This window comes from Oreochromis aureus, linkage group 4, assembly GCF_013358895.1.
Source record: "Oreochromis aureus strain Israel breed Guangdong linkage group 4, ZZ_aureus, whole genome shotgun sequence".
Classification (NCBI taxonomy): domain Eukaryota; kingdom Metazoa; phylum Chordata; class Actinopteri; order Cichliformes; family Cichlidae; genus Oreochromis; species Oreochromis aureus.
In genome coordinates, this window is record NC_052945.1 from 8,958,777 (window position 1) to 8,986,550 (window position 27,774).

Here is a 27,774-nt window from a genome sequence, read left to right on the forward strand (position 1 = left end):
GCAGCGGACTGTCTGGGCAGCAGAAAGGATCATCGGCGGCCCCTGCCCTCCATCCAGGATCTGTACCTCTCAAGAACCAGGAACGGGCAGGGAAAATCATCACAGACCCCTCACACCCTGGACACAGACTTTTTGATCTGCTGCCCTCTGGCAGGCGGTGCAGAAGCCTGCAGACCAGGACCACCCGACACAGGAACAGTTTCTTTCCCTCGCCATCTCCCTTCTAAACAGTTGAACTGTCACACTGCTCCCCACTGCCAGACTGCAACTGCACCTTATGTACATTCTGTAGTATTCATTCCACCTCATTTCATTTCTGTATTTTATGTATATACGTTTAGATTAGTTATTTATAGTTGGTTTACACAGCTTTGTGTATGTATGTGTATGCATGTGTAATGTATATATATAGATACGTGTGTGTGTGGGTGCGTGTGTGTGTGTGTGTGTGTGAGATTTACATTGCTGTGCTCGAGAGCCACCATCTACCGGAACGAAATTCCTTGTATTTGTCTGCACATATACTTGGCCAATAAACACGATTCTGATGATTTGGCACAAAAACCATGATTTGGCAAAAATACTATGATTGAGCAGAAATACTATGATTGAGCAGAAGTACTAAGATGTAGTAAAAGTACTTTGATTTAAGAGAAATCCAATTATGGAGGAGTAATACTTTAAAATGGGAGAAATATTGATACACACACATATTCACAGAGCCTAAAGGGAAGAGTATTTGTGCCATGGAGTGTTAAGAAGAATCTGAGGTCCATATTAGAAAAGCTGGTAAAAAGTTTGCAGAATTGTAATAAATGATGAATATGAATTAGTGGTCTGTGATAGTGTATTAATTTGTAGGGCAAAAACATATTGTCCAAGGTGGAGTTGAACCCCGACCTTTGTGTTGCAGACCTGTGTCATTACCAGCTGCGCCACTGGGAAAGACAGTGGGCTCTTGGGAAACAGGGTGATGAGCAGTCAGAATTAGATCGCAGTGAGAGGCAAGAGCGCCGTTTTTGGAGTTACAAAACGTCGTGTAACTCAAAAACTAGGTGGACTAGAAGCATAATTCTTGTACTGGGTGAATCAGCGGACTTTGGTGTACTTTGACTGCGATTTTCATTGCTCTTTGTACATCCGTCGCTGAGATATGACGAGAGAGAAAAGCGGCAGACCTCAGATATGATTGGCTGGGGAGCTGGCAGAAATATATAGTAATAGTGTGATTAAGCATAAATACTACATTTAGCAGAAATACTATATTAAGCACAAATCCTATAAAAGCAGAAATACTATATTAAGCACAAATCCTATAAAAGCAGAAATACTATATTAAGCAATATAAATATCCTATAAAATCCTATAAAAAGCAAAAATACTGTAATATGATTTGGTAGAAAAACTATAATTAATCAGAAATACTATATTGGGCAGAAATACTATATTTAGCACAAATCTTATAAAATAGCAGAAATAGTATGATTCAGCACAATAGTAATAACTTAAACAGAAAAATTGGAAAAGCAAAATGGACAGCTGAAAAATGCTGAACATGCTAAGGGTCCTTCAAATGTACTTGTTAAATGCAGTGAAAAAAAAAAACTCAGAAAAAAAGTGTGTAACAGTCACACAATCACAAATATGGACACATATGGAAACACACATGCACAGAGAGACACACACAGGATCAAATTCAGTCAACCAGTCTAAATATATTGAATTTAAATCATACAATAAGATGCTCCCATAAAAACTCTGTCTCGCCCTCTCTTTCTCTCTCTCTGTCACACACACACACACACACACACACACACACACACACACACACACACACACACACACACAGGAGAGAGGAGCAAGTTTCTAGGTCATTCAAGCAGCCTGGGAGCTGCTAAATTTGAATCCACCAATCAGAGAGGCTGTGTACTTTTTCCCGCCAAAACAGGTGCAGCCGTTTTTACACACACTCAGAACAGAGAGAGGCAGGATTTTTGCAGTCTATTTCTCATAGTGAGGATTCCTCTCAAACAAATGGCCATAATTTCCTAACCGTAGGGGCTAGAACGGTCATTCTTACACGTTTTGTTCAGAAGAGATGGGGAATCTTCAAGTGTTGACAATTTATCATTAAAATATGAATTATTGAAGATATTTGACTTGTAATGCACCATAACTGAGTAGAGGCAGCGAAAACTGCCTTGACTTGCCCTCAAACAACGCTTTCTAACTCTAAATCTATTTGGAGTATCGATATCATTCTTTCACCGTAAGAGACAGCAGGCTTTGGTGAACAGTCATGGAAATTTTCAGGTCTCTGTGGAAATCCAAAAAAAAGATATGATGAGAGAAAAAAGTTGTTCATTTCCAGAGTTTGAAATCTGAAGAAATCTGAGCGAAGGACGAATTTCCTACCCTCAAACAAGTCTAACTCATTTCAGAACGGTAATAGGTGAGAAAAAAATTCTTGAATTGTGAGCGTCAGGAGTGTCTGAAGATATACTGGGACAAGCCTCATGTTTTAACTTCGCCGTTAAGGAGATATGACGATTCGAATATGCCTGTCATTACAGAAATCAAGCGATGATTTTGAACAAACTCTCCATTGACTTTCTATGGAGAGTTTTCCGACTTTTTGTGTTGGTCTGAGGAGATTCGCCAAAATTCTATAAATCTCACAACAATGATGGTGACATTTTCTGAAAGCCAGCAAAAATACCTACGTTTTGATGTATAATTTGTGGAAGTTGAGTGAAAATTGAGCAAGTAGCAAGAAGTTGTTCGGACATGAAGAGAAGACTGCGAAACCTACAGTGGCACACTGGAAGCCAAGTGCATAGCAACCATAACAACGCATGTATTTTGTGAAAAATCACAAAATGAAACTCAAAACTTAAAGAGGGATAAGATGAAAACGGTAACAGATATGAAAAAGCTGAATCATTCATGAATAGCCCAATAATTTGTGAACATTTTAAAATTTGAATGGTTGTTCTAGGCGAAAGTATGAGAATGTAGTTAAGTTTCAAAAATAAGCAAGTTTTAGCAGAATTGTGGAAGTTTCCCATTCATTTCAATGGGACAAATTAAAGGAAAAAGCTTAATATTTTAAAAAGTATAATATAAAATACCAAAAGTCATAGCCATCATTAGCAGAAATAGCAGAATAGTTTAAAATTTGAACGGTGAAAATCGGCTGAAAATTGTTAAAGTAGTTAAGTGCCAAAAAAACGTAAGTGCAAAAAGTGGCAACTAGAATAATAAAGTATAAAGAATAAAGAGAAACAGGAACTCAATAGTGTGGATGCTTAAAGCATCCACACAATAATAAAGTAGAATAAAGAATAAAGAGAAACAGGAACTCAATAGTGTGGATGCATAAAGCATCCACACAATTAAACACACACCACACTCATATAAATCAGATGCAGATTTAAGTTCTTACACTCCCACATTATTGTGACATGCAGTCATTGAAGCTGTATAGCAAATGATTCGTTTGATTTAATTAAGTATGATTAATGTGCTTTAATACACATTATGACACTACACTGTATTCTAAATGATGGGGCCACATTTGGTTTATATTGTGTTGTCATTGATTTATATAAGATTCATCAATTATTTTGTTCCCTCTGTTTTCTTTTGTTACTTCTCTGTTGATGCACTCCGCCCTGTTTTGAGCAAAGGAGGAGGCTAAGGGTGAAGCTGTTTTAAATGCAGAGGCCAACCAATTGAACTTAACCATCTGCTGAGACCACATTAAGGAAATGTGGTTTCTTTTCTTTAAATTTACTTTTTTGTCCCTGTAGTTTCCAATTTGTTTTTAAAATGTTTTCCACTTCTGGCCACAGTAGATGCAGATTCTTTTGTTAAGCATTATTTTCAAGCCGAGATCTGTTCAGCTGGCATCTTTTGTGGGCTCACCTATGTCTAAAAATAGCCTGTTTTCATGATAGAGCATTTTTCTATAAAATTTGTCTTTTCAGGATATAATAAAACCCACATTTAAAAAAAACAAAAAACAAACAAACAAAAAAAAAAAACAGTGCCTGTACATCCTTTAACTTACACCACATCAACAGGAAAAACTGCCAGAGGGCATGTACTGGTGCCTAATTACGTCTTTGCAAACACATGCTGCCTTCATCAAACAGAAAGTGCATGTATTATTTAATGTTTTTCCCCCCCTCGGTGTCAAAAATGTGCGTTTCATGATGATTTTTTTGTGATGCTTTCCTCTCTAATTTCCTTTTGATGTCCCCTTTCCAGTTTTATAACCTGATAACATATTAATAAGCTGGTGCAAGAATAAAGTGTAGATGCTATAACGGTAGCCTGTTCAGATATAGCTTGAGATGTTATTGTGGATTTGAGAAAATCAAAGAAAAAAAAAAAACCCTACCCAGAGGGTTGATCTCCAGATAGGTGAAGAACAGGTCTTCATAAAGGTTGAAAAGTCCAACGATGAAACTGGCCAAGACGCTGCAGAAAAAGAGAGAGAGTGAGAAACAATAAGTTCAGTGTATAAAAGCCTGATTTTTGGATTGGTTGTAGCAGTGCCAGAATTAAATGGAGATGTCTGGATGCCGTGATGCATAATACAAGACAATCACATTAGAAACAGGGGGAAAAAAATTAAATACATGAAAAATCCACTGATATAAAATAAATTACTGGCTACAAATCTAGGGCTAGCTCAAGCTCTTAGTCACTTACTTGAGTGTAATAGCTTAAAAGACTAGCTTTGAAGAAGAAAAGTTGCCAACTAAATACACTACAGCCAATTTATTATGAAGAAAAATTCCCTAGAGTTGTCACTGACGCCTTGTTTCCCCCAGTATAATAAGGTTTTATTATTATATTAGTGGTGACTCATGTCTTATGAATCTATTCTATGAAGCATGACTGATACAAGCCACAGAATGTTTACATAAGGAAGGACTACAAAGTATGAATATGAGTGCATGACTTTACCCTTTGCCACAGACAGTATAATTAAATGACAGACACAGGCTTCCAGGTGTAAAATCTGAAACAAATGGGGAAGTGCTTGAAGCCTCATTTAATCTAATCTGCAAGATGTTCATTTTGTAAATCATAGTCCTACTTATAATAAACGAGACAGTCAAGCAGGATATAGAAAAAGAGGGCAATTAATTATTAGCCATTCGAAAAGAGAGGAGAAAACACTGCACTGCCCTTCCCATGGACTTTGTATTGCATGTGGTGGAAGTCACAACCAACAGAGGTAAGCTGTTGAAGCAAACAGCTGTGCTTTTTGCAAAATCACAAACAGGATAAAGCAGAAAAGGAAAACTCCTTTATGCTGACATTATTTATACTTAAATATGTTTTACAGATTGCATTTTAAAGGTATAGAATTTGCATTATGGTTGACTGTATGATCTATTTATGAGGTGATTTTATTATGTTTAAAAAATTCGTAACTGATTAGATTATCTTGATAGCAAAATATAATTAGGAATAGGGTGCTAAAATTATCCTTTGATAGTGAAATTTATTTGTGGTCACAAGCTTGTGAATCGATAGTGAAACAGAGTTCTAGAGCTTGATTGCATATTGTGAAGCCAGCTGTTTTTCCCTCCTGTGCTCTGTCTCCATGCTTGTGATACAGATGCATGGGTCATCTGTGTTATTTCAGTCAGATCCACCTGTGGCTAATCATAAAAGATGGCAGACGTGAGGGAGAAAACGAGACTCCAGTAACCACAGAGTGTCATAATGATGGCTGTGTCCATCTGTTATACACAGTACAGTCTATGATCTTTGCCTAGGTAGACTCTGATTCCCATGAGTCCCTTTAGTATGCATATGACACACAGCAATGAAAACTTTGCAAAAGGGCTCGTCTTTGTGAATCCATCTCTTTTTGAATATCAAAATCTCCATGACAAAAAATGTAAAACCTGCAAAACATTCTCATATAAAGCACAGTTTCTACGGTCTGTATTCAAATTCTTGAATTGAATCTAACTATTTTATCTTTAATCTGCAAAACAAATTATCCTCTGCATATTAACAATAATGCTATAAATATACACAACAGGAGCTGCATGCAAACAATCTAATTTGCCTTCTCCATCACATGTCAAAACAGAGAAGTGAGAGGTTGCTGTAGGGGAGGCAGTGTTTTGCTCTCCTCTCCTCTCCTGTCTGTCAGTTCTGCAGGCAGCTCTGAGCCTCTGTACCCTTATCAGCCTTTTGTCAGGTCGCCGAGTGGCCCGTGGGGGGAAAAGAATGACCGAAACCCCAAGTGACTCAGCTTCTCATGTCTGCCTGTGAAGACAGGGCAGGGAAAACTAGCCAAATGCGGGTCTTGTTTTGAGTCCAGAGTGTGAAGAAAAAAAGTGTTTGTGGGGGTGAGGAGGTGAGCTGGGGCTGGCAGAGTGATTTCTGGGATGGCTTCTTCAATGTCAGCCAAGACAGTGAGACGGCCAGAATCTGCTGTCACAAGAGCAATGCTGAAGAGATGGATAAGAGGGGTTGGCGGAGAGTCAGCCACTGTATCCTTCCCATCAAAATAAATGGACGTGTTCTGAATGTGGCTGTAGCGTTTAAAAAAAAGGCTGGGAGGTAGAGGCTGATCGAAGAAAGGCAAAGCCAAGGAGAGAGTTTGTCATTTGTCTAATGGGCAAATGGAAACCCTCTGCCCATGTACTGCTCCCCCCACATTTACTGGCAATATGAAAGTGCTCCCTCCAGCTTAATTTATTTGCTGCTCCTCCCTGTTGGTCAGTAGTTCCTTCTGTTTTTAGTAGTTTAGTGATGAACACATCAATGTGTTTGGGTGACAGGGTGTATTAATGAACATAAAATTGTTAATAAAATAATATTTTGCAATGTTTTTATTCAGTTATGTTGTCTTTTTTTAATATGAGAAGGGCTATAGTTTTTAAATGTTTAATTGTTCTCTTGTTTAAGTGCACATACACTTACTACGAAATAAGGTAAAGGCTTCCTGTAAAAAACAATTTTATCATGTAAAAGGTGTATTAGTATTTAAACAGATGCTGCTTATTCTGTGAGGATGAGACTGTGTAAAGGCAATATACGATATTATTCCTGCAAGAGAAGATATTTAACCTTCCTTAAAGGCTAAATATGCAGCAACTGACAGTGTACACAATAACAGAAACCCCAGTCTAGGCTGTAATATGCAAAAAAAAAAAAAGAAGCAAATTCTAACTAATGCTGAGTTTCATGCTCATTTTCATAAACTGTATATACTGTGTCCACTCCCAGTCTTTGTCTACCCTGCACACATCAAGATTCTGCACATGCACTCCCTTTACCATTTCTATCCCACTTACACTTTCTTGTCATTGGGGACATGAGTCAGCAGGTCTTTCTTCACCAGGTCTTCACTGATCTTTTCATCCACCTTAATTAGTAGCTTCTGTGCCTTGGCGTCGACATCTCCTACGTCCACCCCGCCCTCGTGGTGAAACAGCACATAGTCCCCTTCTCGAGTGGCGTATATGCACACATAGAATTCCTCCTCCTGAACAATGGATAGAGTTTACAAATCTGTCCATTATATTTCCTGACTACTTTTTTAAATATTTGATTTAGCATCTACAGTAATATAATATGAATAAGCTAAGATATAAAGAAGTTGGGAATTTTTTTACCTGCTTATGTGGGACAAATGGCTCAATGAGGAAGTTTTTGAGAACACCTTTGGCTTTTCCCACCTGCAAGTCATTAAAACAAAAGTCTTAGGGAGCACCAATTTAAAAAAATATATATAGTGGGAGGAACTCACATGGGTTAAAAACACATTATAGCATGGTCTATATCTATCTATTATGGAAAACAACAGATATTTATAGATATAAATAGATATATTTACTGCCTAATTCCATTTTAGAGATACATTTACTGTGGGAAAAGCAGACATAAATGTACATGAAATTAAAAATGATAAAGCGCAGAAATAGCACTTGAATGAAGGAACTGACATTTTAAAAGACAAAAAACGGAAATGCTCTCATGTAGAACTGCAGGCATAGAGTGCTAACACAGCCACAGCTCATTTAGTAAAAGCTGTCAATGTTCTTCCGTTAAAGGCCAACAGGCGCAAAGCAACCAGGGACCGGCTGAGAGCAACCAGCCGTGGAGGAAAGAAAAAAATACATATAATAAGGGTGAAAGCTGCCATTTTCAAGGGGAGAAATAAAAAGAAAAGATTGATGACAGTAGTGAAAATGATTGAAAAACTCACAGTAGCTTATACTCAGATAACTAAAGTGGCAAATATGAAACAGGCTGATAAAGAAAAACAGAAAGCAATGCCTTTATAGAATGCCATATCGTACCTGAATTTTTCAACCTAACCACTTATGTCACTATTACCACACAAAACATTAAATACTAATTGAAAAACTGAAGACGTGTGGGCAAGCAAAGTATGAGTATCACAAAGGAAGTGACAGGATATATTTATTTGTAAGTGATGTTAAGGAAGTCAATCTAGTATGGGTGTTGTTCCTTTAAACAGCACCACTTAAAAGATTTTTCATCGCGATAGAGTCAGAGAGGAAGACAAGCATCAGAAAATATAAGATCAGAAGAGTTAATGTTAAAATGTCCGCGGGAGGGCGGGCAGCGTAGATGTCTAAGTCTTTGAATGTGATAACAAGACAACGAAATGACATGGGAGCTTCAAATTGATACCATAGATTTATCCACTAAAAATCTCAGACAAGTTGGAATCTCAGTGACCTTGAACTAAAGAGCAGAGGTCAAAGGTCAGGTTTGCTAAAAACCTTGTGAATGTGATAATGTGATAACAAGGAGAAGTAGGATTCTGAAATTGATGCTATAGGTGTTTCTACAGTAGGATGCTGAGGGGTAGCACTGGCCAGTGCCAGTATTTTAATAATATGTATTCACTGTGTGCATTTTGAGGGCACAGGAAGTAAATCACATATGAATAAAATATACATGTTTGTACTAGTAAAGGTAATTTATCTACAAAATTACTTCATCCAGTTAAAATGATTACTCTACTGAATTACACTTCTCCTCGGGAGGGGACAATAAAGATGACATGGCCCAGCAAACTGAAACACTGCACGGACCACTGACAGAGCAGCAGCGGCTGCATTTATTCTTATTTACAGCCAGTAGCACTGCTGACACTGTCACCTAATTTGCAAGAAGATATGCAATTTCAGTGCTACACACACTCTTCTTCAGTGCTTTATGAACCAACCCAGTCTCTCCATAACTCACTTCTGGATTTATGAGGCAAAGCGGTGTCTCAGTGCTATGTTGATGGAGTGAGTGTTTCTTCAGTGGCAGCACTTGCCTCAGCTGACTGGACTGATTTAATACCAGCAGGCTAACAATGAAGTCAATAACAAACTGGGCAGCTGTTTAGGCAAAGTGCATCAGGGGAGGAATAAACATAAACCAGGCACATCCAAGGAAAACTGGGAAGGAGGGGAAGAGAAAGGGGAAAGTATAAGGAAAAAAAGGAGAAAAAGAAAAACACTGGGATAATATTGATTGGAGGACTGTTCAGCAAAATGCACACACTCTCAAGCAGAAGGGTGGGTGGAGGGAGTTGCCTAAGAGACAGCAGAGAGGCAGAGGGTGGATGACGTACTGTGGTTTCTTTCATAAGGCGGGGTTTGAGCCACTCTTTGACCCCATTTAGGTCCAGGTTGACGCCAACCAGACCCAGCTTGCCTCGTCTCTTAATGAGCTGGTCCGGCTTCACCACCAGTCTCTGAAGGAGGAAGGGAAAAAATATTATCACCAAGCTTTCAATGAATCCACCAAATTGACATTTTCAGTTTGAAAAGCTAAGTCTAAAGTAAATGTTCTAATTTAATCTGTAGTCATTCTGCTTTTATACTAGTGTGTAAATATTACTTTAAAGGAGCAAATTGAAAATATTGAAGCTGGAGAGGTTTCTAGAGGTAACACTTAATGCATTTTAACAGCATAAGTATGAGATTTGACACCAGTGCGATGGTAAAAATGACCAAAAAACAAAAAAATGATTCTTAATTAATTCTTTTGAAATTTCCTGTGTGGGGAAAAAATGTCATCCCACACAGGTTTCCAGCTTCAGTGCAACTATTTCATTATAAAGTATACAGTAAAAGTACTGAGCCACATACCATTACCTACGGGAGCTGCTCAACACCCATGCCACGAATCTGTCGGCGCAGTTTTTGTGCTGATTTTAATAACAGGAGGTTTGGAACTCTGCACTTATTGAGCTAAGCACCTTGTGTGGTGGCAGGTGTGCAAAAACAGGATGGAGTCTGATGTCTGAGTCTGACTGAGTCTGATGTCGCCTATCTTTATGCCACCTTAAGTTTATTCAGTGCAATTTTAACTTTTATCAATCTTCCAAAAAAAAAAGAAAAGAAAAAGAAAGATGTCATCTTGGCCTTCTGGAAATTATAATTTATGAATCATGAATTTCATGATGTTTTCTACATTTATTAAACAGTAGAATGCATAATCACTGCATTAATTGGCAGAGTAATGGTAAAATCTGGGGCTGTTATTTGCAGTCCTGAATGAATTCTGCTTTCAGTGTAAGCCAAATGTTTCAAAGTGAATTAATGAATGGAAAAGGGATGGATAGGGGCCGACATATTCATGTTGCAGTGATAAAACACATGCCGTTTTCCTCAGTTCATCTTATTTCAGACCATAAGACTGCAGGTGTGTCTTTTATAGAATTGCTAAACAATTCCTTACTGCTCTGGAAATCCCAAGTATTTAGTACCTGAACGATGAGGTGCCATGTATTTAAGAAATTATCTCTCATCTACCAACCATCCCATACGATGGAAATGAAAAATTACATAAAACCCCTACTGGCATCACCCAGTTCCTCTTACTATAGATGAAAAGAATGACTTATGACAATGGAGCCATTACTATCTGGGTGCTTGCCAGTGAGCAAATGAGGAGAGGGATGAGGGTGAAAGTTAATGCAATTTCTGAATCAATTCTGCAGCAGGACACATCGCTGTGGATCTGCCCTAAGCATCCTCCTAATACCTTCCAGATAAAATCCATCAGCAGAGAGGGAGGCAAACACAGAATGACATTTCATCTTGCAAGATGAGCAACAGAGTAATTAAATTAACTGATATGATAGCTGTCTATGTACGTCACAGCAGAGCAAACTGGAAGCCTGGAGAACCTGTGCAAAAATGCAAAACCCAGCTCAACTGTTGGCTTCTGCTGGGTGGGGCAAATATGAATTTTTTCTACGTCTTCTTTTTTTCTTGTGCTTTTACTTTGCCCCATTTCCACCAAGAATGGAACAGAACTGATGGTTTCCTCCTCTGTCTGTGATTTCAGCTAACAAGCACCAAGAGAGCACTCAGCTGCCAGCCTAAATAATTGTGCCTATAAAGAGGATATCCTTTTCCACAAGCAAAAGAGACTGTGCTTTGGAGATCAACGGTCTATAAATTAGAGACATAACAAGATGACTGTTCAGTCAGCTAAATAAAATATTACTTCACCATCCACATACATTACCGCCCTAAATGTTTCTCCTGCCTCACCTCTGTGAGCAGCCATGGGTGCTCCTGAGCCAGTCGGTCAAAGTTGGTCTCAGGTGTCACGTTTGCATAGCGGAACCTGTTCTGGATGGCCGCTGATGTGCAGATGTACTTGTAGAGGAACTCCTTTCCCGTCTGCTCAGAGATGGCTTTGGCTGACATGACTGCTCGGGCGAGACAAACAGAGAGAGATGTATGAGGAGATATGCAGATGAGAAGTGAGTATGAAGGTAAGGGTTGATACAGAAAAGCGAACATGCGGTAGGTAGAAACAAAACAAAGCACAAGGAAGCATGCTTTTTGTTTTTTTGTTTGTTTTTTTTAAACAAAAAAACAAACAAAAAATTATGCAAGAGTTCCCTAATGCACTGCTGTGCTCCCAGCACTGTCAAAAAATGGTCTGCTAACAAGATGACTGAAAGACAGCTCAGCGGTTTATATTCAGTGTGAGTAATAACAGACATACTTAACGGTAAAGCAATAAGAAACACGGTTAGAGGGACTATCAGGCCTTCTATCCTTCTGGACAATCACATATGAGGTTTGTTTCAACCTGACCGGACACGAACAGTAAAGCCAATGAAGCCAGCCCTAATGTGATTAGTATGGGTTTGTTTCATCTGCACACTAATGAAGTCATGGGCAGTTAGTTATTTGCTCAAACAACCGGATCCACACAAAAGCTCCAGCAGAGCAGGAGGAGAAATGACTAAATAAACTCACCTCACAAATTTACAGTTGCAAGATAAATTATATGATGATTATAAACAATAAATAAGCAGCATTTATGTGACGGAAGTAAAGTAAGAAACTCAGGCATCTGTAATAGCATCTGTAAAATTTTACTGCTAAAGGGTGGGGCGGTGAACTTTACACTTTTGCCACATGTTTCACTCAGTGAGGTCATCTCCACTGGAGTCAACAGAGGTCACAACGGGACATTAGTGTTTGAGTTTTATAAGCAGCCAGTTCTACCTATTCTGCACAGACACATCTGATTTCATAATACCAAGACCACAGCAAAGTAAATATGCTGATATGAACAGTCATGAACAGCTTCAGGACTTAAAAATGATAGAAATAATCTTTGGAGCCATTTTCTAATTACTATGTAGAAGCAGCAAAAATATAAGGAAACCAGTACTTCTGCAGCATCACCGAACCCATCTCCGATGACAGCTGTTCAATTTTAAACAGGAGAAAATCTCACACTGAAGTCTTGCATTTTTCTTCGCATACTGTGCAGAACATCTTGCAGAAGCACGGCATTAGATCTTAGCTTTTTTTTCTTTTTAGGTTCAACTTCAACTTACTGAAATTCTGACCATTTCCATTTCGAACTTGTTAGACATTTCAGTTTTACTGAGAAAATCTATGTAAGTGCCTTCTTACCATCATTTGCTGGTAAGATGGCCTTTATTAGTCCCACAGGTGGGAAATTTGTTATGGTTGCAGAGTCTAATTACTAATACGTTAGTTATAAAAATTACGAGAAGAAAAAAGATAAGAAGGAAAGAAACTCAGAATGAGCAGAGCTGCTGTAACAGGCTGCCGCACACAGGGGGGGGGGCGCCGGAAAAGTGCCGTCCATTAGTGGTGTCCATTAGATCCGATCTGTTTTAAGATCATTGAAGTTCTTAGTTTTTTAAATTACATTTTTTGTTTAAGCATTGTCATTTTAACTGCATGCCTTCACTTGTATTTATGTTATACACTTCGGACCAGCCACCAGTCTGACTGCAGGGACTGATGTAGTTGACCCTCCAACAGCGTGTTGGTAAACTGATGAGACTCTGGATTCTCCATGTAACCTTTCAGGGATGGAGTACCTGCTCGGTCTGTTGCTATAAGAGATTTAATAAGCTGAAAGCTCTGACGTCTGCTCGCAGTTCTCTGCGTGCTACACTGCGGACCTGGCAGCTATTTCTTTAACGGATTAATGGGACTGTCATAGAGCTTTCTCATTATTGATCACTGCTGTCTCTGAGTCACAACAGCACCGAGTCCAGACCAGCAAATGTGGTTCAAGCAAAGCTCATCGGGGGTCACATACATCATCTCATTTCTGTGTTGCACCTGACCTGTCAAATGTGTTAAATATCACTGCTCCACAGAAACACTGGTTCAGATGACACACTATAACCTAAATTAATAACACAGGGTGATGGATGCCTGGGGAAGGCAGACCTAAAGCAAAACAAACAGCCGTTTTAAAAGAATGCAATCCAATATCAAAGTTGGAGTTTATTGTTTAATGTTTAGCTTTCATTATAACCCCACTAACTATTACAACAAAATCTTCCTGACACAGTTAAAGGACCGAGTCACTGATTGAATCACACATCCCTCAGTGGAAGGATTTGGTCAGTCTGGTTCATTCATTTACAAACCGGTCAGACAGCCTCCCAGTTATCTGGCAAACATCCACTCCTCACTCACTAAAGTCTTACTCAAACTTACTAAAAACCAGGATGTAGGAAAAGTACAAGTTAAACGTGGTTTGTGGACTGAGTAGTTCAACTTCTCTTCCTTATTTTATCAGACACAGAGAGAAAACAATAGACAAATAGTTAAAGGAAGTAAGAAAGAAAAACCACAGACGCATTTTAAAGTAACAAAGTGGCGTATTTTACCTTGTTTTTTGTTTTTATGTCGTCAGCAGCTGTATAAATTTGTTATGGTCTGATGAGTGAATTTCCTCGGCAGTGTTGCTCCACTCTCGCCGCCTGTGGTGACCACTGGTGCGGGAGAACGAGGTTCCCAGTCAGTTTTGTCTCCATCGCCTATCTGCTGACAGGCTTAGCTGATGTTTCCTGGGCTCTGATTGGCTCTTTCCATAACGTACACTTTTGCTGCCTTCATGAACAGTAAGAAATATTACAACTAAGTTACGGAAGACACACTGGAGGCAAATAAACTGGTAACACTGTATATATGTAATTTAATTTTAATACATAATTTTTAATACTTATCTTTTTGCTTCTGTAGCTATAGCTTTGATATTAAACGTTTTTAGCCCACATGCGCATCTTTCCTACATTATTGTCTTTATTGATGGATGTGTGAGTAGGCAGTTTTATTCATACTGCTCTTGAAGATAATCAGACGATTAAATAATACATTTATAATAACCTTTTAAAATATGAAGCATCGACAGAGATTAACCTTACACAGAAAAATCAGGCATAATTACTAGAAACAATAAAAGGAAAGATTTCCGGGAGCACTTGAAGCTATCAAGAGTTTTCTCACAAACCTGGCAGAGAACGAAAACAGTGCGATCTTGCACCCCTGACGTTGATTGGTTGTCATTGTTTTTTATCTACCCTGAGCCAATGAGGAAATCACTTGATCCTACACACAACCAGCACATCCAGTCTTGCAAAGAAAATGAACTAAGAGGTGAACTTTATGACATATAGGGCACCGGGTTATGGCCGAGTTTACCCGTCCATGGTCAGTTATTTTTAGCTCAAAAGGTGCAGTGAAGGGTAAGCACACATTAGATAGCTGAAAAATCAATACACAGCTTCTGGGGGGGGACCAGGAGTAGCATTTGTATTGTAACAGAGTATGCACAACTAATACATTTTTTTTTTAAACTAATGGTGTAATAGAAGGATAAATGAAATATCACACCATATTAGAAGATTTTAACATGTCAGTTTATAAGTGCAGATTACATCTGAGCACTTGCTTCATCACGTGAAATACTTTTGGCAGCCATCATGTCTATGATGAAGTTTGAAACATGTATACTGTGCCAAATTCTTGTGCAAGGTACACTGATGTTCAGACAAGTAGTGCAATCCAATCTGTGATTGCAATGTTTCATATCCTCTTGCAGTATTTGCAAAGTATTAATGCTAGTTCTTGAACGCTAAATGACAAGCTATTAATGGTTTGCAGGCAACACCTTACCACAAAAATTCTATGTGTAATGGCAGCATGGGGCAACCAAGCACTCCAGCAGAGGGCGCTGTTAACTACAAGCACTGTGAGAAAACGACCATCTGGAGATACTGACTTTTTCAGTTTGCATGCATGGAACCAGAGTAACCAGACAGATTACTGGAGCAAAGCATGTTCTTTTTATTAAGTGTACAAAACAAGTGCAAAAATAGTGATTCATAAGAGCGACACAAAGTAGGACTTGCCCTTCAGAAGATTCCATCACAGGATACAAATTGTAATTCAATACATGAAGTGCTTTTTGTAGAGGATCAATGAGTATCGCGCCGTACAAAAAAAGACAAAATTGCAACACATGGACTTCGATTCACAGCATTTGATAAGTATTAAGTGCAAGCTGCAGAAACAAAATGCCATCAGCATTCTCCCTCTCAAACTATGCACAGTGCAAAGATTTAACAAGGAAGGTTCTCTAAAAATGACATTCAATCTAATACACTTATTCAAATACATAACTTTGGCCCATATGTTATTGTCACTATTACTTCCTAGGCTGCGCAAACACACAGATATGACACTACTACGTCAAAGGAAACACCAGACAAACTCTGTTAAAGTGGCAGAGCTACTCTTAGCAGGTCAGTAATGTGTAAATACGTCAAAGCATGCAATGAAGGTACCTAGTTTATCACAGCTGAGTATAGTGAGAAACACTGATGTAGACAGGAAAGAAGAGATAAGTGTAGCTGAAGGAGGGCAGACTATGGAAAACTGCAGCTAACAAGACCTCAAACAGCCAGGTACTGCAACCTCTGGCACTGATCTGTAAAAGAAAATACTGAACCGTGTTAATAACAAGCCTAATGGGATTGAAGGCATCTTGGGTTGTGGTGCAAATCAATGGTAAAAAAGGCACACAACTTGTGGATTTAGGATGGCTATAAGTGAAACCCCAAACTAACACACAAACCTTGCACAGAAGAAGCCCAAGTTTAATTTCAGTCATCCTAGCTCACACATCCCATGTTTGCCATTTACAAGATCACACACTTTGGCTTCTTTTTCTTCTCGTGGTCTTTTTTGGTTGGCTCGGGCTCCTTGCGCCCATAGAAGCTGGAGAAGCAGGCTGGTGCACTAATTGGCTCTCTGAGGTTGAGCAGCCACTTTCCTGTGCCGTAATAGGTCAGTGTGCCGAGCTCCATCTCTTCAACTTGCTCCCCCTGCTGGCCTTCCTGCTGCAGGGTCAAGATTTCCAGCAGATCGACGCCCGTCTGAACGGGCTCGACATTCTCTGCGCAGCCCAGAGTGACATGGGCGCGGCTTCCCAGAGGCATTGAGGCAGCTGCGGGGACCGACTCTGCCTGCTTTTCAGCATCAGCATCAGCTGGCCACAACTGAAGCTGTTCCTCAGTGAGAGACACTCTGGCACCAAATGTGCGAGGGGTTACAAAGAGGGCACTAAGTGACAGATCGAAGATGGAACCATAGAAATCTTTTACAGCCTAGAGAAGAGGAAATACAAAACATCAAATTAAATGAAATTATGGTTAGTATTCAATGTTAATTGAGCAATTTCAAGTAAATGAATAATGCTTTCATTTCTGGAAAAATTAAATTGTTTCTTGCCTGTTTCTCTGCATATTCTTTGGCACCCTCAGCTTTCCCATAGTTACAGAATTTCGTAGTGCAATGGAGAATTCCTGTTGGTTGAAAGTACTGCTCAAGGTCCACCTCCTCAGCTTTTCCTGAAACTGTTTGTTACAAAAAAAAAAAAAAAAAAAAAAAAAGAGAAGAAAAAAAGAAAGAAAAAAAAAAAGTAGAAGAAAGAAATAAGTTTTCACCCCTAATTAAGTGAGTTCAGTTGCTTGGTAATAAAAATTAAACACTCACAGTCAATCAAATGTTTCTTGAAGGCCTCCAAGGTGTCCAGTGTTTTCAGGAAGTCCATTGACGTGCATTTAATCTTGTCCTGGATAGAGGACAGAAGGAACCAGCCAAAGTAAAGAGGAAGGGACACTTCTTCAAGGGGTCCTTTCATGGCTGCCAGATGGGCTTCCTCTAGGCCACGCTTGGTCTTCTTGGTCAGCTGTCCAAGATCCCTGTTCCATTCAGTTTTTGGCTCCAAGAAGATAGCAACAAGATTGTTCTCCTCAGCAATCTCTCCTAAGCGGGATAGGCGATCCTGGGTGTGGTTGGTGTCATCTACCACTATCAGCACAGAGGAAGCGTTTCCGTCTGCGCAACGAGCAATGACAGCTTCATCCAGTGCCTTGTAGCCCTCTACATTAGATTCTGGTTTTTCAGGTTTAACACCATGGTCATCAGCACTGATGACGGTGCAGTGGTCTTTGTAGGTGTCGGCTATGGCACGTGCCAAAAAGCTTTTACCGCTCCCTGGAAGGCCTCTAAGGACAACAAGGGTACGAGAGATTCGGAGGGCATCTTTGGTCTGCTCCTGTTCTAAAAAGGCAAAAGACAGGGAGCCAGAGGCTGGGACGATATCCTCTTCTTTTTGAGGCTCCGACTCAGGTCTCACATTTCCAACTTCTGCTGAAGCCTCAGTCTTTAGCATTTCAGCTTCTGCTGGTTTTTCTGAGGAAACGTCAGACACCACAGTCTCTTCTGGTTTGGCTTCTTCCTTCTCCTTAGGCTTAGCTCCGGATTCACCTTCAGCCTCAGTATCCATTGCCTTTTGCAGTTCTCCCACAGACTCAGCTTGTTCCTTCTCTTTTGGACCCGGTGGCTGTGTATCTACTGGCTGCTGTGTCACGGCCGAGTCAGGTAATGTTTGCACTTTTATTTCTGGAACAGATTCGGCCGCTTTCTCTGGCGCTGGTTCAGGGGAGCTCTCTGCCAGGGGCGTTTGCAAAGCCAAAGATTCTGGGTTGTTCTCTGGCACTGGCTGCTGTTCAGAGATTTTCTTTTCAGATGACTCTTCTGGTTGCTGTGACGCTGCTGCGCCAAGCAGTGAGTCTGCATCAGCTTTTTCTGTGGGATCTTTTTCCTCAGGCATCGCCACCTTGTCTGTCACACTCAGCGCCTCCATTTCTTTCACGACCTGGCTTTCATGCCCAGTCGCTTCCTCAGCAGCTGGTGACTTCTCAGGCTCTGTGGATTCCACTGGCGTCTCCACAGCTGCTTTTTCCACTGCAGTCTCCGCTTGCTGTGGAGTCTCTGACGCACCTAAAACCTCACCACTCTTCTCAGTATCCATTTCTGGTTCAAAGTCCAACTTTAAACACCACCATGTACCTTAAACATACAATCAGAAGACAAATAGTTTTATCAATTTTCTGAATTCACGAAACGAAAGGCTCGTTAAGGATATTACATTCATTTAACACTTTTAAAACTGATCTAGCACATTAACCTAAATTAAAAATTTAAGACCAGGTTACATTTTGGGATTTCCAGAGTTGTATAAGACAGAAATATCATCAATTCCAGTAAAAAACAAAAACAAACAAAAAAAAAAAAACACTTTAATTACAACTGACGATGCAGATGTGCAGCAAACATATTTAAAAAAAGGAACTCTTAGTCTTTTTTTTTTCCCATAACTGTCACTTCTGAAGTCATTTGATGGTCATCAATTTAAATAGTGCTGCAAGAATTGCAATCAGAATGTCTTAAGGGGAAGTTACACAATATTGAAAATTTGCAGAGGATTGTTGTATTTTACTTCTCTCCCCTAAATCAGTAACACCATTTTACATCTGCAGAAGGTGGGTAGAAAAAAGAAAATTCTGGCATGCAAATAACTTGAGCTTTAATGTTCATTTTCGGATACTGAGGGGGTTTTGCAGCTTTGTGCACATAGAAGAAGTGAAAGAAAAATGCCGTCTTCCTCTCCTCCCCCTTTTACGTGAATTCCTATTCATCTGGTAAAACCACAAAAATCTCCAGTTCACTGGTAAATTGAGGGAAAGCACTGTATTAAAACCTTGCATATGCGCCACAGCTTACCAGCAAAAAACAAGACAAAGGGCAATAAAGAAAATGGGGCATCGCGGAAGTGTAGTTACTTCATAGTGTAACCGTATGGCAAGCTCTCTGACCAAATATTAAAGCGTTGCTAAACGCTGGATTTAACAGACAGGGTGAAACTACGACGTGTCATTGGGGATAAGGGGAAGCTCTCACGAGACAATGTGGCAACAAAGCCAAGCTGCCCGTCGTTAATCCCGGTGTTTTCCAGTTTAGAAAACAAAAAAAAAGAGAAGAAAACCCCTAAATGCACAGCAATCGAAACCAGAGACACAAAGAGGGGCAACAAGAACATAAAAAAATGGTTTCGTCTTTATCTCATACACAATAATCAGTAAATGACGATGATTATCATTTTGTTGATTAAATAAAGTTTGAATTACATTAAAGACACCAAGCTAACTGTATTTCTTTTAACTAAATCTATGAGGTAGCCTCCAGAGGACCTTAAATACCGTTTTAAACAAAGGAAATCGATGCAGTTTGGCGATTAGCCTGCATTTTACTATCAGCACATTGTGGCTAGGCGGGGAGTGGCGTGCACCTACCGTTAGCAACCCAGACAAAACCAATCTAATCTGGCAGTCAGTAGAAATTAGCTGGACCATCACCAGGCGCAGCGCCACGACTCGACAACTTTAACACGCAGGGTGTAAACAAGCCGACGCACGTTACTAGGCCAACTTATTTTTAAGGTAGTTCGTGAAAACAAAGGAGTTGAAGCACGCAGTTCAAAAGAGTTTTGTTCGCTAAAACGTCCGCTTACCAGTTATATCGCCGCTGTGGAGCTGGTGGTGGCTGCCGCTGACCACGCGTTTCTCTCTGAATACAATGACAACGCAATCCTGAGCACAGACGGGTACCCGCCCCACTCTTCAAGGGGTGGAAGGCGGAAAAAAAAAAAAAAGTAAATCCCGGGAACGCGCATCTGGGCGTGGTCAAGGACACGCCCCTAGAGCCCGGAAGTCTTTTGTGGAAGCTGTACCTTTAATCTAATCTTTATTTTATCGGTTATTTTCCTTTTCCCAGTGTATTTGCATTGATTTCATGAGAAGCTCATGAATGGAACTAAAACTACAGAGAAACTAATATTAATAGATGCTGATATTAACTTATACATAATAGAGCATCTGCTGTTTAGTTAGTTATATTCCCCATTTTATAAAATGAATGGCAGTTAAAATATTAATGACAATTAGAACCTTGCAGACATATTTTAATCTATAGCAGTTATATAGGCTTTATTATATCTCGTGTAATTCCTATTTATACTTGATACCTCGTATGTAGTTTCTTATCCATATTGTTACAGCTCTCTGTTCTATTTTACGTATATTTTGTTCACATTGGGTCAGTGGAAAAGCCATTGTTTAAACCTGTACACAATGCAAAGTTGACAGTAATGCTGAATCTCACCTTGCAAAGTATTATGTTTTCAGGCCCAAATACTTTTGTCCTAATCACGAATAAAGGTGTTTATAAAACATATCCTCCTTTTAACCTACCCTCAGACCAAATTAAATTATACAGATATCAACAACAGTATAAGTAAAAGAAAGGGAAGTAATTTTCCATCGTCACACCCACTACCAAACAAAAGTCACACAAGAGTCACAGAGTCAAGAGAGGGAAAAAAACAGATATCCAAATTTTAAAAAGGCACATAGGTTTCTAGTATATCTTAGTTTGCATATATACGTAGTATTATGCAAACATTTTATCTGGTGAAAATTCAAAGGGCACTACACACATCGCCACTCCTATCACCACAATCGTGTTTCAGTAAAAAAGTTTGCATAAACACTTGGGTGCGTGACAGCAACACAACTTCTCTTTAATGAAAGAAAACATCTTATTAAAACTTCAGAAAAATAAAGGTTCTGTGAAGAAACTATGAACTGTAAGCAGGCTGTGTTTCTATCAATGGGAAATTTGCAAGAAGCAGTCATCTGTTTGCAAATCACACAGTGCATGCCTTGTAATAGAGGTGCTAGGGAGGTGAAATAAGGAAGTTCTCTATAATAAGTTAATCTCTATATATGGAACCTCTAAGGTAATACTGATTAATGGGACTTAATGTTTGCCAGGTTGCAGTATTTATATCAGTAAACAGAACTTTATATATCAAGTGACACATTTTCCAGATAATATTTCAGTTTCTCATTGAACTTGCACAGAACAAAAAGATGGGCTCAGCAATTACATCATGACTGCACCTTAATATATGCATTTAAAAAAAGAAGTGTTTTTCAGAAATATCTAGCTTTTGTAAAAATTTTACAGAAAATGTTGGTATGCATTGTTCTTCCGATCTTCTCACTTGATTAAGTTACTGCTTTGTGTTCCATATAGGTGTGTAAATGAACGCGCACACACACACACACACACACACACACACACACACACACACACACACAAAATGAGCTGAACACTAAATAAGTCTTTCTTCTTGTTTTCCTCAACCATTCTGACTGAAGGGGTTCCTCATTGTGTTAGGTGTTGCTTTGCTTCATGAAGGGCCTGAAAACAAATCAGAAATGTCAGGACTGAAAAAAATGATAACTTAAGTGAAAAGGAACACAAAAGAATGTATACAACAAAGAAGCACGAACCTTCTCAATAGCATCCATGGCAGAATCATCTTCTAGAAGTTTGGCATAGAACAAAGCTCTTTGAAAGTGGGTGACACAAGATTCATAGTTTCCAAGCTTCACTGATATAAAAGAGTAAATTAGGATCAGGTTAGAGAACTGTGCAACAGTATGACTGATTCAAGCACTTTGTGGTTTAAGAAGTAAAGTATTAAAGTTGTGTGTCTCTATTTTGTTAATATAAAGTGATGCATCATAACTAAATAAATAAATAATTACATTCTGACTGTGCAACCAAAACATTGGCATTCAACTGCCACTTCTTATCGGCAATTCCATCAGCAGCAGCTACTGAACGGACGCCATAATCTCGAGCTTCTTCGTGGTGATCGAGTTTCAGGTAACACAAACCGATCTCATGTAACAACCATGTCTTCTCCAAATCACTGGAAACCAGCGGAAGCTTCTTTTCCCAGCTTATAAACAAAATGGAATAAAAAGGATTAAATAAATGTGCCAGAAATAAGCAAACAGTTAATGGATGAATTCAAGTGCAGGTATTATTTGATTATTTACTTACACGCGAATGGCCTCTGCAAACTCTTCATTTCGAACATAGACTCGGCCAATGTTGTCCAGAGCTCTGGACAGTGCTCCTGGGAGCTTGCTGTAGGTTAAAAAAAAAAAAAGATTTCTTAATGTTTAACAATAATAATAGTGATTAAAAAATATTTATAGGAATCTTTCAAGACACTCAGGGACACATAACTGTATGCATAAAAAAAAATGGAAAAACTGTAGAATTAAAATTCAATAATACAGAATCAAAGAGAATAGGCAAGCTCAAAAGGATGTATTTTAAGGCTGGTTTTAATAATAGGAGGAAAATCAATATTGTGAGTGTGCTACAGGTGAGATTTCCAAAGATGAGAGGTTCACTCAGCTGAAAGCTCTAAAATCCCTGGTAGTCAGACGAGTAGGTGGTATAATGAGAGAAACAGAGGAGGAGGATCTCAGAGTATAGCAAGGAGTAGCAATGTGCAGAAGACCAGAGAGATAAGGTTGTGCGAGATCATGGAGAGACTTGAAAGTAAGAAGCAAAATCTTAAAATGAATGCAATACTTTACAAGAAGCCAGTGAAGCTGCTGACGGTCAGTAGTAATATGTTCTATAGAACTGGTTCTGGTCTATGAAGAAGTTTGTGTGGTGGATTTAATCTCTCGTCCAAATATGTAGTTTTACTCCTATTCTGCCTTTCTTCTCACCACTGTTTGGCCAACTCCAGGTCTTTCTGATGATGCTCCAATGCTTTGTCCATGTTTCCCAGGTCAATCAAAGCATTGCCAATGCAACTGTGCAAGGTGCCCAAAACCTCTTTTTTATTAGGAACCTCTTTCTCAGACCACCTCTGCACCATCTTCATGACTTCTTCTGCCTTCTTGAGAGTACCTTCTGTATTTCCGGACATCAACTCTGAGATGATAAGAGGACAGTGAGAATTTTTAAACTGAAAGTAAAAGAGAGAATCAAGGTCCACATTTATCCAGAATTCTATCTTGCCTCTCTCAATTTCATCCAGGCTTTTCAGCAGAAACCCAGAAGAGAGTGCGCTATTACAGCGCTTTGTACATTTCTGTTGCATGAACTTCTGCCTCATTTCTTGTGCAGAGGTAGGCTTCTCCTGGTGCCAAAATTCAGTGCAAGTGTCAAGGTAAGACAGACATCTCTGAATGATGTCCTTCACCTTCTCCCCACTCTTTGTTGTACCTTCTACCAAGTCTGAAAATCATTACATAACAGCGATTAATATTATTCAACAAGAATGAAACATACCTGTATATAGCTGTTTTTTAAATAAAGAAACATACAGTGTGTGTAAATTTGAAATAATAGCAAAGTACCTTCATCTTTCATCAGATTTTCTAGATATTTCTTGTCACTATAAAACTCGCCCAGAAGTTGTTTGGTTGTCTTTTCACTCTTTGGGGTTTTCTCAGTCTTCTGTTTTTTCTCCTTTGTGAGATTCTGGATAGCTGCAATTGGTTTGGCCCTCTTAACAGTTCAGAAACATAACATAACACTGCATCAGAAGACAGGCCAAGCTAAACATTGCATACAGAAAACTGCAGTTTTTTGGGATTGAAAAGAGGCACATAATTGAAGCAGTGGCTCAGATTTGTTTTACAGAATACATACAAGTGGTGATAAGATTTAAGTGTGCATGGATTTAACTGTTCATGTTACATTTTCAGTCTCTTTCAGTGGGAGAAATGTTTCATTGTTCAATCAAGTGACTTCTTCAGACTGGGATTTACCTACCTGGATGATTGAGCATGCATCAAGACAACCGTTCATTGGATTCATAGCAAGAGGGAAGAAATCGTTCTATTGTCCAGCAGTTTTGGTATACAGCGAGCTGTAGTGCCTTCCTGCAACGAATCCTGGCTAAATGACAAACACTGTCATTTAGCCAGGATTAAGTTCCTAATTTATTTATTTTTATTGTTATTCCCCTTGTAACATTAGAACAGCTCTGCCTCTAAGCGTGCATGTTAAATACACTGCTCAAATAAAAAATAAGAGAACTTGTATCAGGAGAAAGGCTGTTAAAGAGAGCTGCAGCAGTATTTTTTTTCCTTGGTGCAAGGAGGAAAAGGAGGAGCACTGCCACAGCCCTACAAAAAGACCTCCAGCAGGCTAGTCATTCATGCTGCTCTGACCAAACTGCTCCACACTCGAGCAACTGTGTTGGGAGACAAAGAAAACTTCATTGCAATGGCACGTTGAATAGATGTGCCATCCTAGAGACACATCTAGTTTCATCCTAGTTACCAGCTGCAAAGACTCTTTTGGAGGTTTCCTTGGTCTTACCTCTCCAATGCACCAAAGCACGATTCACATTGGTTTATGCATCCCAGCTGGTAAGATGATGTCCCTTAAGTTTAACTGTTTGTGCTGTAATGTGATAATTGTGACTTACCTCAGTGGGGTTGTTTTTATTATTATTTACTGAAGATACAGGGAGTGCAGAATTATTAGGCAAATGAGTATTTTGTCCACATCATCCTCTTCATGCATGTTGTCTTATTAGGTGATGTGCATCTCTGTAATGAGAAGGGGTGTGGTCTAATGACATCAACACCCTATATCAGGTGTGCATAAATATTAGGCAACTTCCTTTCCTTTGGCAAAATGGGTCAAAAGAAGGACTTGACAGGCTCAGAAAAGTCAAAAATAGTGAGATATCTTGCAGATGGATGCAGCAGTCTTAAAATTGCAAAGCTTCTGAAGCGTGATCATCGAACAATCAAGCGTTTCATTCAAAATAGTCAACAGGGTCGCAAGAAGCGTGTGGAAAAACCAAGGCGCAAAATAACTGCCCATGAACTGAGAAAAGTCAAGCGTGCAGCTGCCAAGATGCCACTTGCCACCAGTTTGGCCATATTCAGAGCTGCAACATCACTGGAGTGCCCAAAAGCACAAGGTGTGCAATACTCAGAGACATGGCCGAGGTAAGAAAGGCTGAAAGACGACCACCACTGAACAAGACACACAAGCTGAAACGTCAAGACTGGGCCAAGAAATATCTCAAGACTGATTTTTCTAAGGTTTTATGGACTGATGAAATGAGAGCGAGTCTTGATGGGCCAGATGGATGGGCCCGTGGCTGGATTGGTAAAGGAAGAGCGCTCAGTCCGACTCAGACGCCAGCAAGGTGGAGGTGGAGTACTGGTTTGGGCTGGTATCATCAAAGATGAGCTTGTGGGGCCTTTTCGGGTTGAGGATGGAGTCAAGCTCAACTCCCAGTCCTACTGCCAGTTTCTGGAAGACACCTTCTTCAAGCAGTGGTACAGGAAGAAGTCTGCATCCTTCAAGAAAAACATGATTTTCATGCAGGACAATGCTCCATCACACACGTCCAAGTACTCCACAGCGTGGCTGGCAAGAAAGGGTATAAAAGAAGAAAAACTAATGACATGGCCTCCTTGTTCACCTGATCTGAACCCCATTGAGAACCTGTGGTCCATCATCAAATGTGAGATTAACAAGGAGGGAAAACAGTACACCTCTCTGAACAGTGTCTGGGAGGCTGTGGTTGCTGCTGCACATAATGTTGATGGTGAACAGATCAAAACACTGACAGAATCCATGGATGGCAGGCTTTTGAGTGTCTTTGCAAAGAAAGGTGGCTATATTGGTCGCTGATTTGTTTTTTTTTTGTTTTGAATGTCAGAAATGTATATTTGTGAATGTGGAGATGTTATATTGGTTTCACTGGTAAAATAAATAATTGAAATGGGTATATATTTGTTTTTGTTAAGTTGCCTAATAATTATGCACAGTAATAGTCACCTGCACACACAGATATCCCCTAAAATAGCTAAGACTAAAAACTACTTCAAAAACATTCAGCTTTGATATTAATGAGTTTTTTGGGTTCATTGAGAACATGGTTGTTGTTCAATAATAAAATTATTCCTCAAAAATACAACTTGCCTAATAATTCTGCACTCCCTGTATATGCACCAAAGACTCACCTCACCACCTATGTTGAGAAATGACAGGTCTCCTTTAATCTCCAATTTCACATTGGAAGGACCTAAAAGATGGCAAAGAACAAGCAGTTCATATTTTAGGTAAGACAAGCAGATGTGAGATGATTGCAACATTATTAACAAGCCACGTACTGCCAACAGAGTTTTCTATGGCCTCCTGTGCTTTCTGGATACCCAGTCTGAACTCCTGCATTTGTGGACGTAGTTTATGACCTCTGTGGTAAAACACCAGGGCAAATTCAAATTCTCCCATGTAGTATAAAGCTTCTGCCTTCAGGTACAAACCCTAAAATGGTGATTAAAAAATATATATGTATACAATAGGCACTGAACCTTTAGCGGGGATATAAAGACACATTTTACTCATTTTCTATCATGACAGCAGAAAAACATTTACCTCAAAAAACGTGTTGTCACTTTTAAGTGAAGCTTCTGCATCTCTCAAAGCGTTTTCAAACCCTCCCATCTTCAGGTAACATCTGGACCGAGCAACAAAGCAGTGCTTGTCACTAGGCTTTAAAGCCAGTGCCTAAACAAAGACAAGAAGTGAGCCATTTCTAGAGTGCTTAAAAAAAATCAGAGAAAAGGTAACGACGACACTTACCTCTGTGAAGCTGTCTATAGCTTTTTTATACTCTCCTGCCTGGTACATCCATTTCCCATCGGCCATTAAAGTTGCGAATACGCCCTTGGATTGCTGGTCTTCGAGGTCTGCGTCGATGTTTGCCATTTTTGGCCACTTTTAACCTTTCTTTCCCTCAACTTGAAGCCAATTTAACTTGTATAAACTTTAGCCCAACACATCGACCTACGTGTCGCTGGTATCCTAGCAACACCAACAAACGAATCGCGAAGAAGCAGCGCCATCTGCTGCTCATTTCCTGCAGTACACCAACCTCCACGCTACTTTTTTCTTAAAATTCCAAAACAAAACAAAGATAAAAACCTATTTTATAAGCCTCTTTATGACTCTGTGATATTTCCCCACTCTGTGTTTCACATTTTAATCACTCCAGTTCTTTTACGGCAACTTAAAATATTTTTAAAGTTTTAATTTCTGCTGCCGTCTTGGTCAGATCTCTTTTGAAAAAGACGTTTTTAATGTCAGTGAGATTTTACTAGAACAAATAAGACATATAAAAGTCACTTTTCCAATAACT

General features: G+C 39.4%; 3 protein-coding genes across 4 annotated transcripts in view; all 3 read right to left on the reverse strand.

Annotated features, from left to right (window-relative positions):
- The window catches only part of aclya (ATP citrate lyase a), a 38,970-nt gene extending 24,616 nt beyond the window's left edge, over positions 1-14,354 (reverse strand). The window contains exons 1-6 of the mRNA XM_039611330.1: positions 14,201-14,354; positions 11,571-11,731; positions 9,638-9,760; positions 7,656-7,718; positions 7,335-7,525; positions 4,406-4,485 (exon numbers count right to left, since the gene is read on the reverse strand). Coding sequence (XP_039467264.1) covers positions 4,406-4,485; positions 7,335-7,525; positions 7,656-7,718; positions 9,638-9,760; positions 11,571-11,729 — 616 coding nt within the window. The 5' untranslated portion in view covers positions 11,730-11,731; positions 14,201-14,354. The remainder of the gene's footprint in view (positions 1-4,405; positions 4,486-7,334; positions 7,526-7,655; positions 7,719-9,637; positions 9,761-11,570; positions 11,732-14,200) is intronic.
- A 1,281-nt stretch (positions 14,355-15,635) lies between these two features.
- On the reverse strand, positions 15,636-20,377 carry LOC116312463 (2',3'-cyclic nucleotide 3' phosphodiesterase). The gene is made up of 4 exons (XM_031729880.2): positions 20,233-20,377; positions 17,370-18,731; positions 17,106-17,230; positions 15,636-16,981 (listed from the first exon to the last, which is right to left on the reverse strand). Exons 2-4 carry the CDS (start codon positions 18,691-18,693, stop codon positions 16,514-16,516), a joined length of 1,917 nt encoding a protein of 638 aa, XP_031585740.1. The 5' UTR covers positions 18,694-18,731; positions 20,233-20,377; the 3' UTR covers positions 15,636-16,513.
- An 898-nt stretch (positions 20,378-21,275) lies between these two features.
- odad4 (outer dynein arm docking complex subunit 4) lies at positions 21,276-27,461 on the reverse strand. Of its 2 annotated transcripts, none has more exons than XM_031729881.2 (11): positions 27,219-27,461; positions 27,012-27,143; positions 26,747-26,900; positions 26,597-26,658; positions 23,960-24,110; positions 23,619-23,837; positions 23,324-23,531; positions 22,638-22,724; positions 22,337-22,533; positions 22,079-22,179; positions 21,276-21,986 (listed from the first exon to the last, which is right to left on the reverse strand). In XM_031729881.2, the coding sequence occupies exons 1-11, from the start codon at positions 27,342-27,344 to the stop codon at positions 21,951-21,953; spliced, it is 1,473 nt and encodes a 490-aa protein (XP_031585741.1). In that variant the 5' UTR covers positions 27,345-27,461; the 3' UTR covers positions 21,276-21,950. The 2 variants fall into 2 exon arrangements, with proteins under 2 accessions (XP_031585741.1, XP_039466794.1); XM_039610860.1 differs by having other exon boundaries at positions 26,747-26,829; positions 27,219-27,358.
- Between the last annotated feature and the right edge of the window lie 313 nt (positions 27,462-27,774).

Bases quoted from the DNA above. Each gene is read 5' to 3' on its own strand.
- LOC116312463 (XM_031729880.2), bottom strand. From the start codon at position 18,693: ATGGATACTGAGAAGAGTGGTGAGGTTTTAGGTGCGTCAGAGACTCCA. The intron at 17,231-17,369 runs GTGAGTGTTTAA...TGTAACAAACAG, and splicing joins CAAGAAACATTTGATTGACT to TTTCAGGAAAAGCTGAGGAG. The intron at 16,982-17,105 runs GCAAGAAACAAT...CCTCTTCTCTAG, and splicing joins AAGAATATGCAGAGAAACAG to GCTGTAAAAGATTTCTATGG.
- odad4 (XM_031729881.2), bottom strand. From the start codon at position 27,344: ATGGCAAACATCGACGCAGACCTCGAAGACCAGCAATCCAAGGGCGTA. The intron at 26,901-27,011 runs GTAAATGTTTTT...TCACCATTTTAG, and splicing joins GTGACAACACGTTTTTTGAG to GGTTTGTACCTGAAGGCAGA. The intron at 22,725-23,323 runs GTGAGAAGAAAG...TTTAACCTACAG, and splicing joins CTGGAGTTGGCCAAACAGTG to CAAGCTCCCAGGAGCACTGT.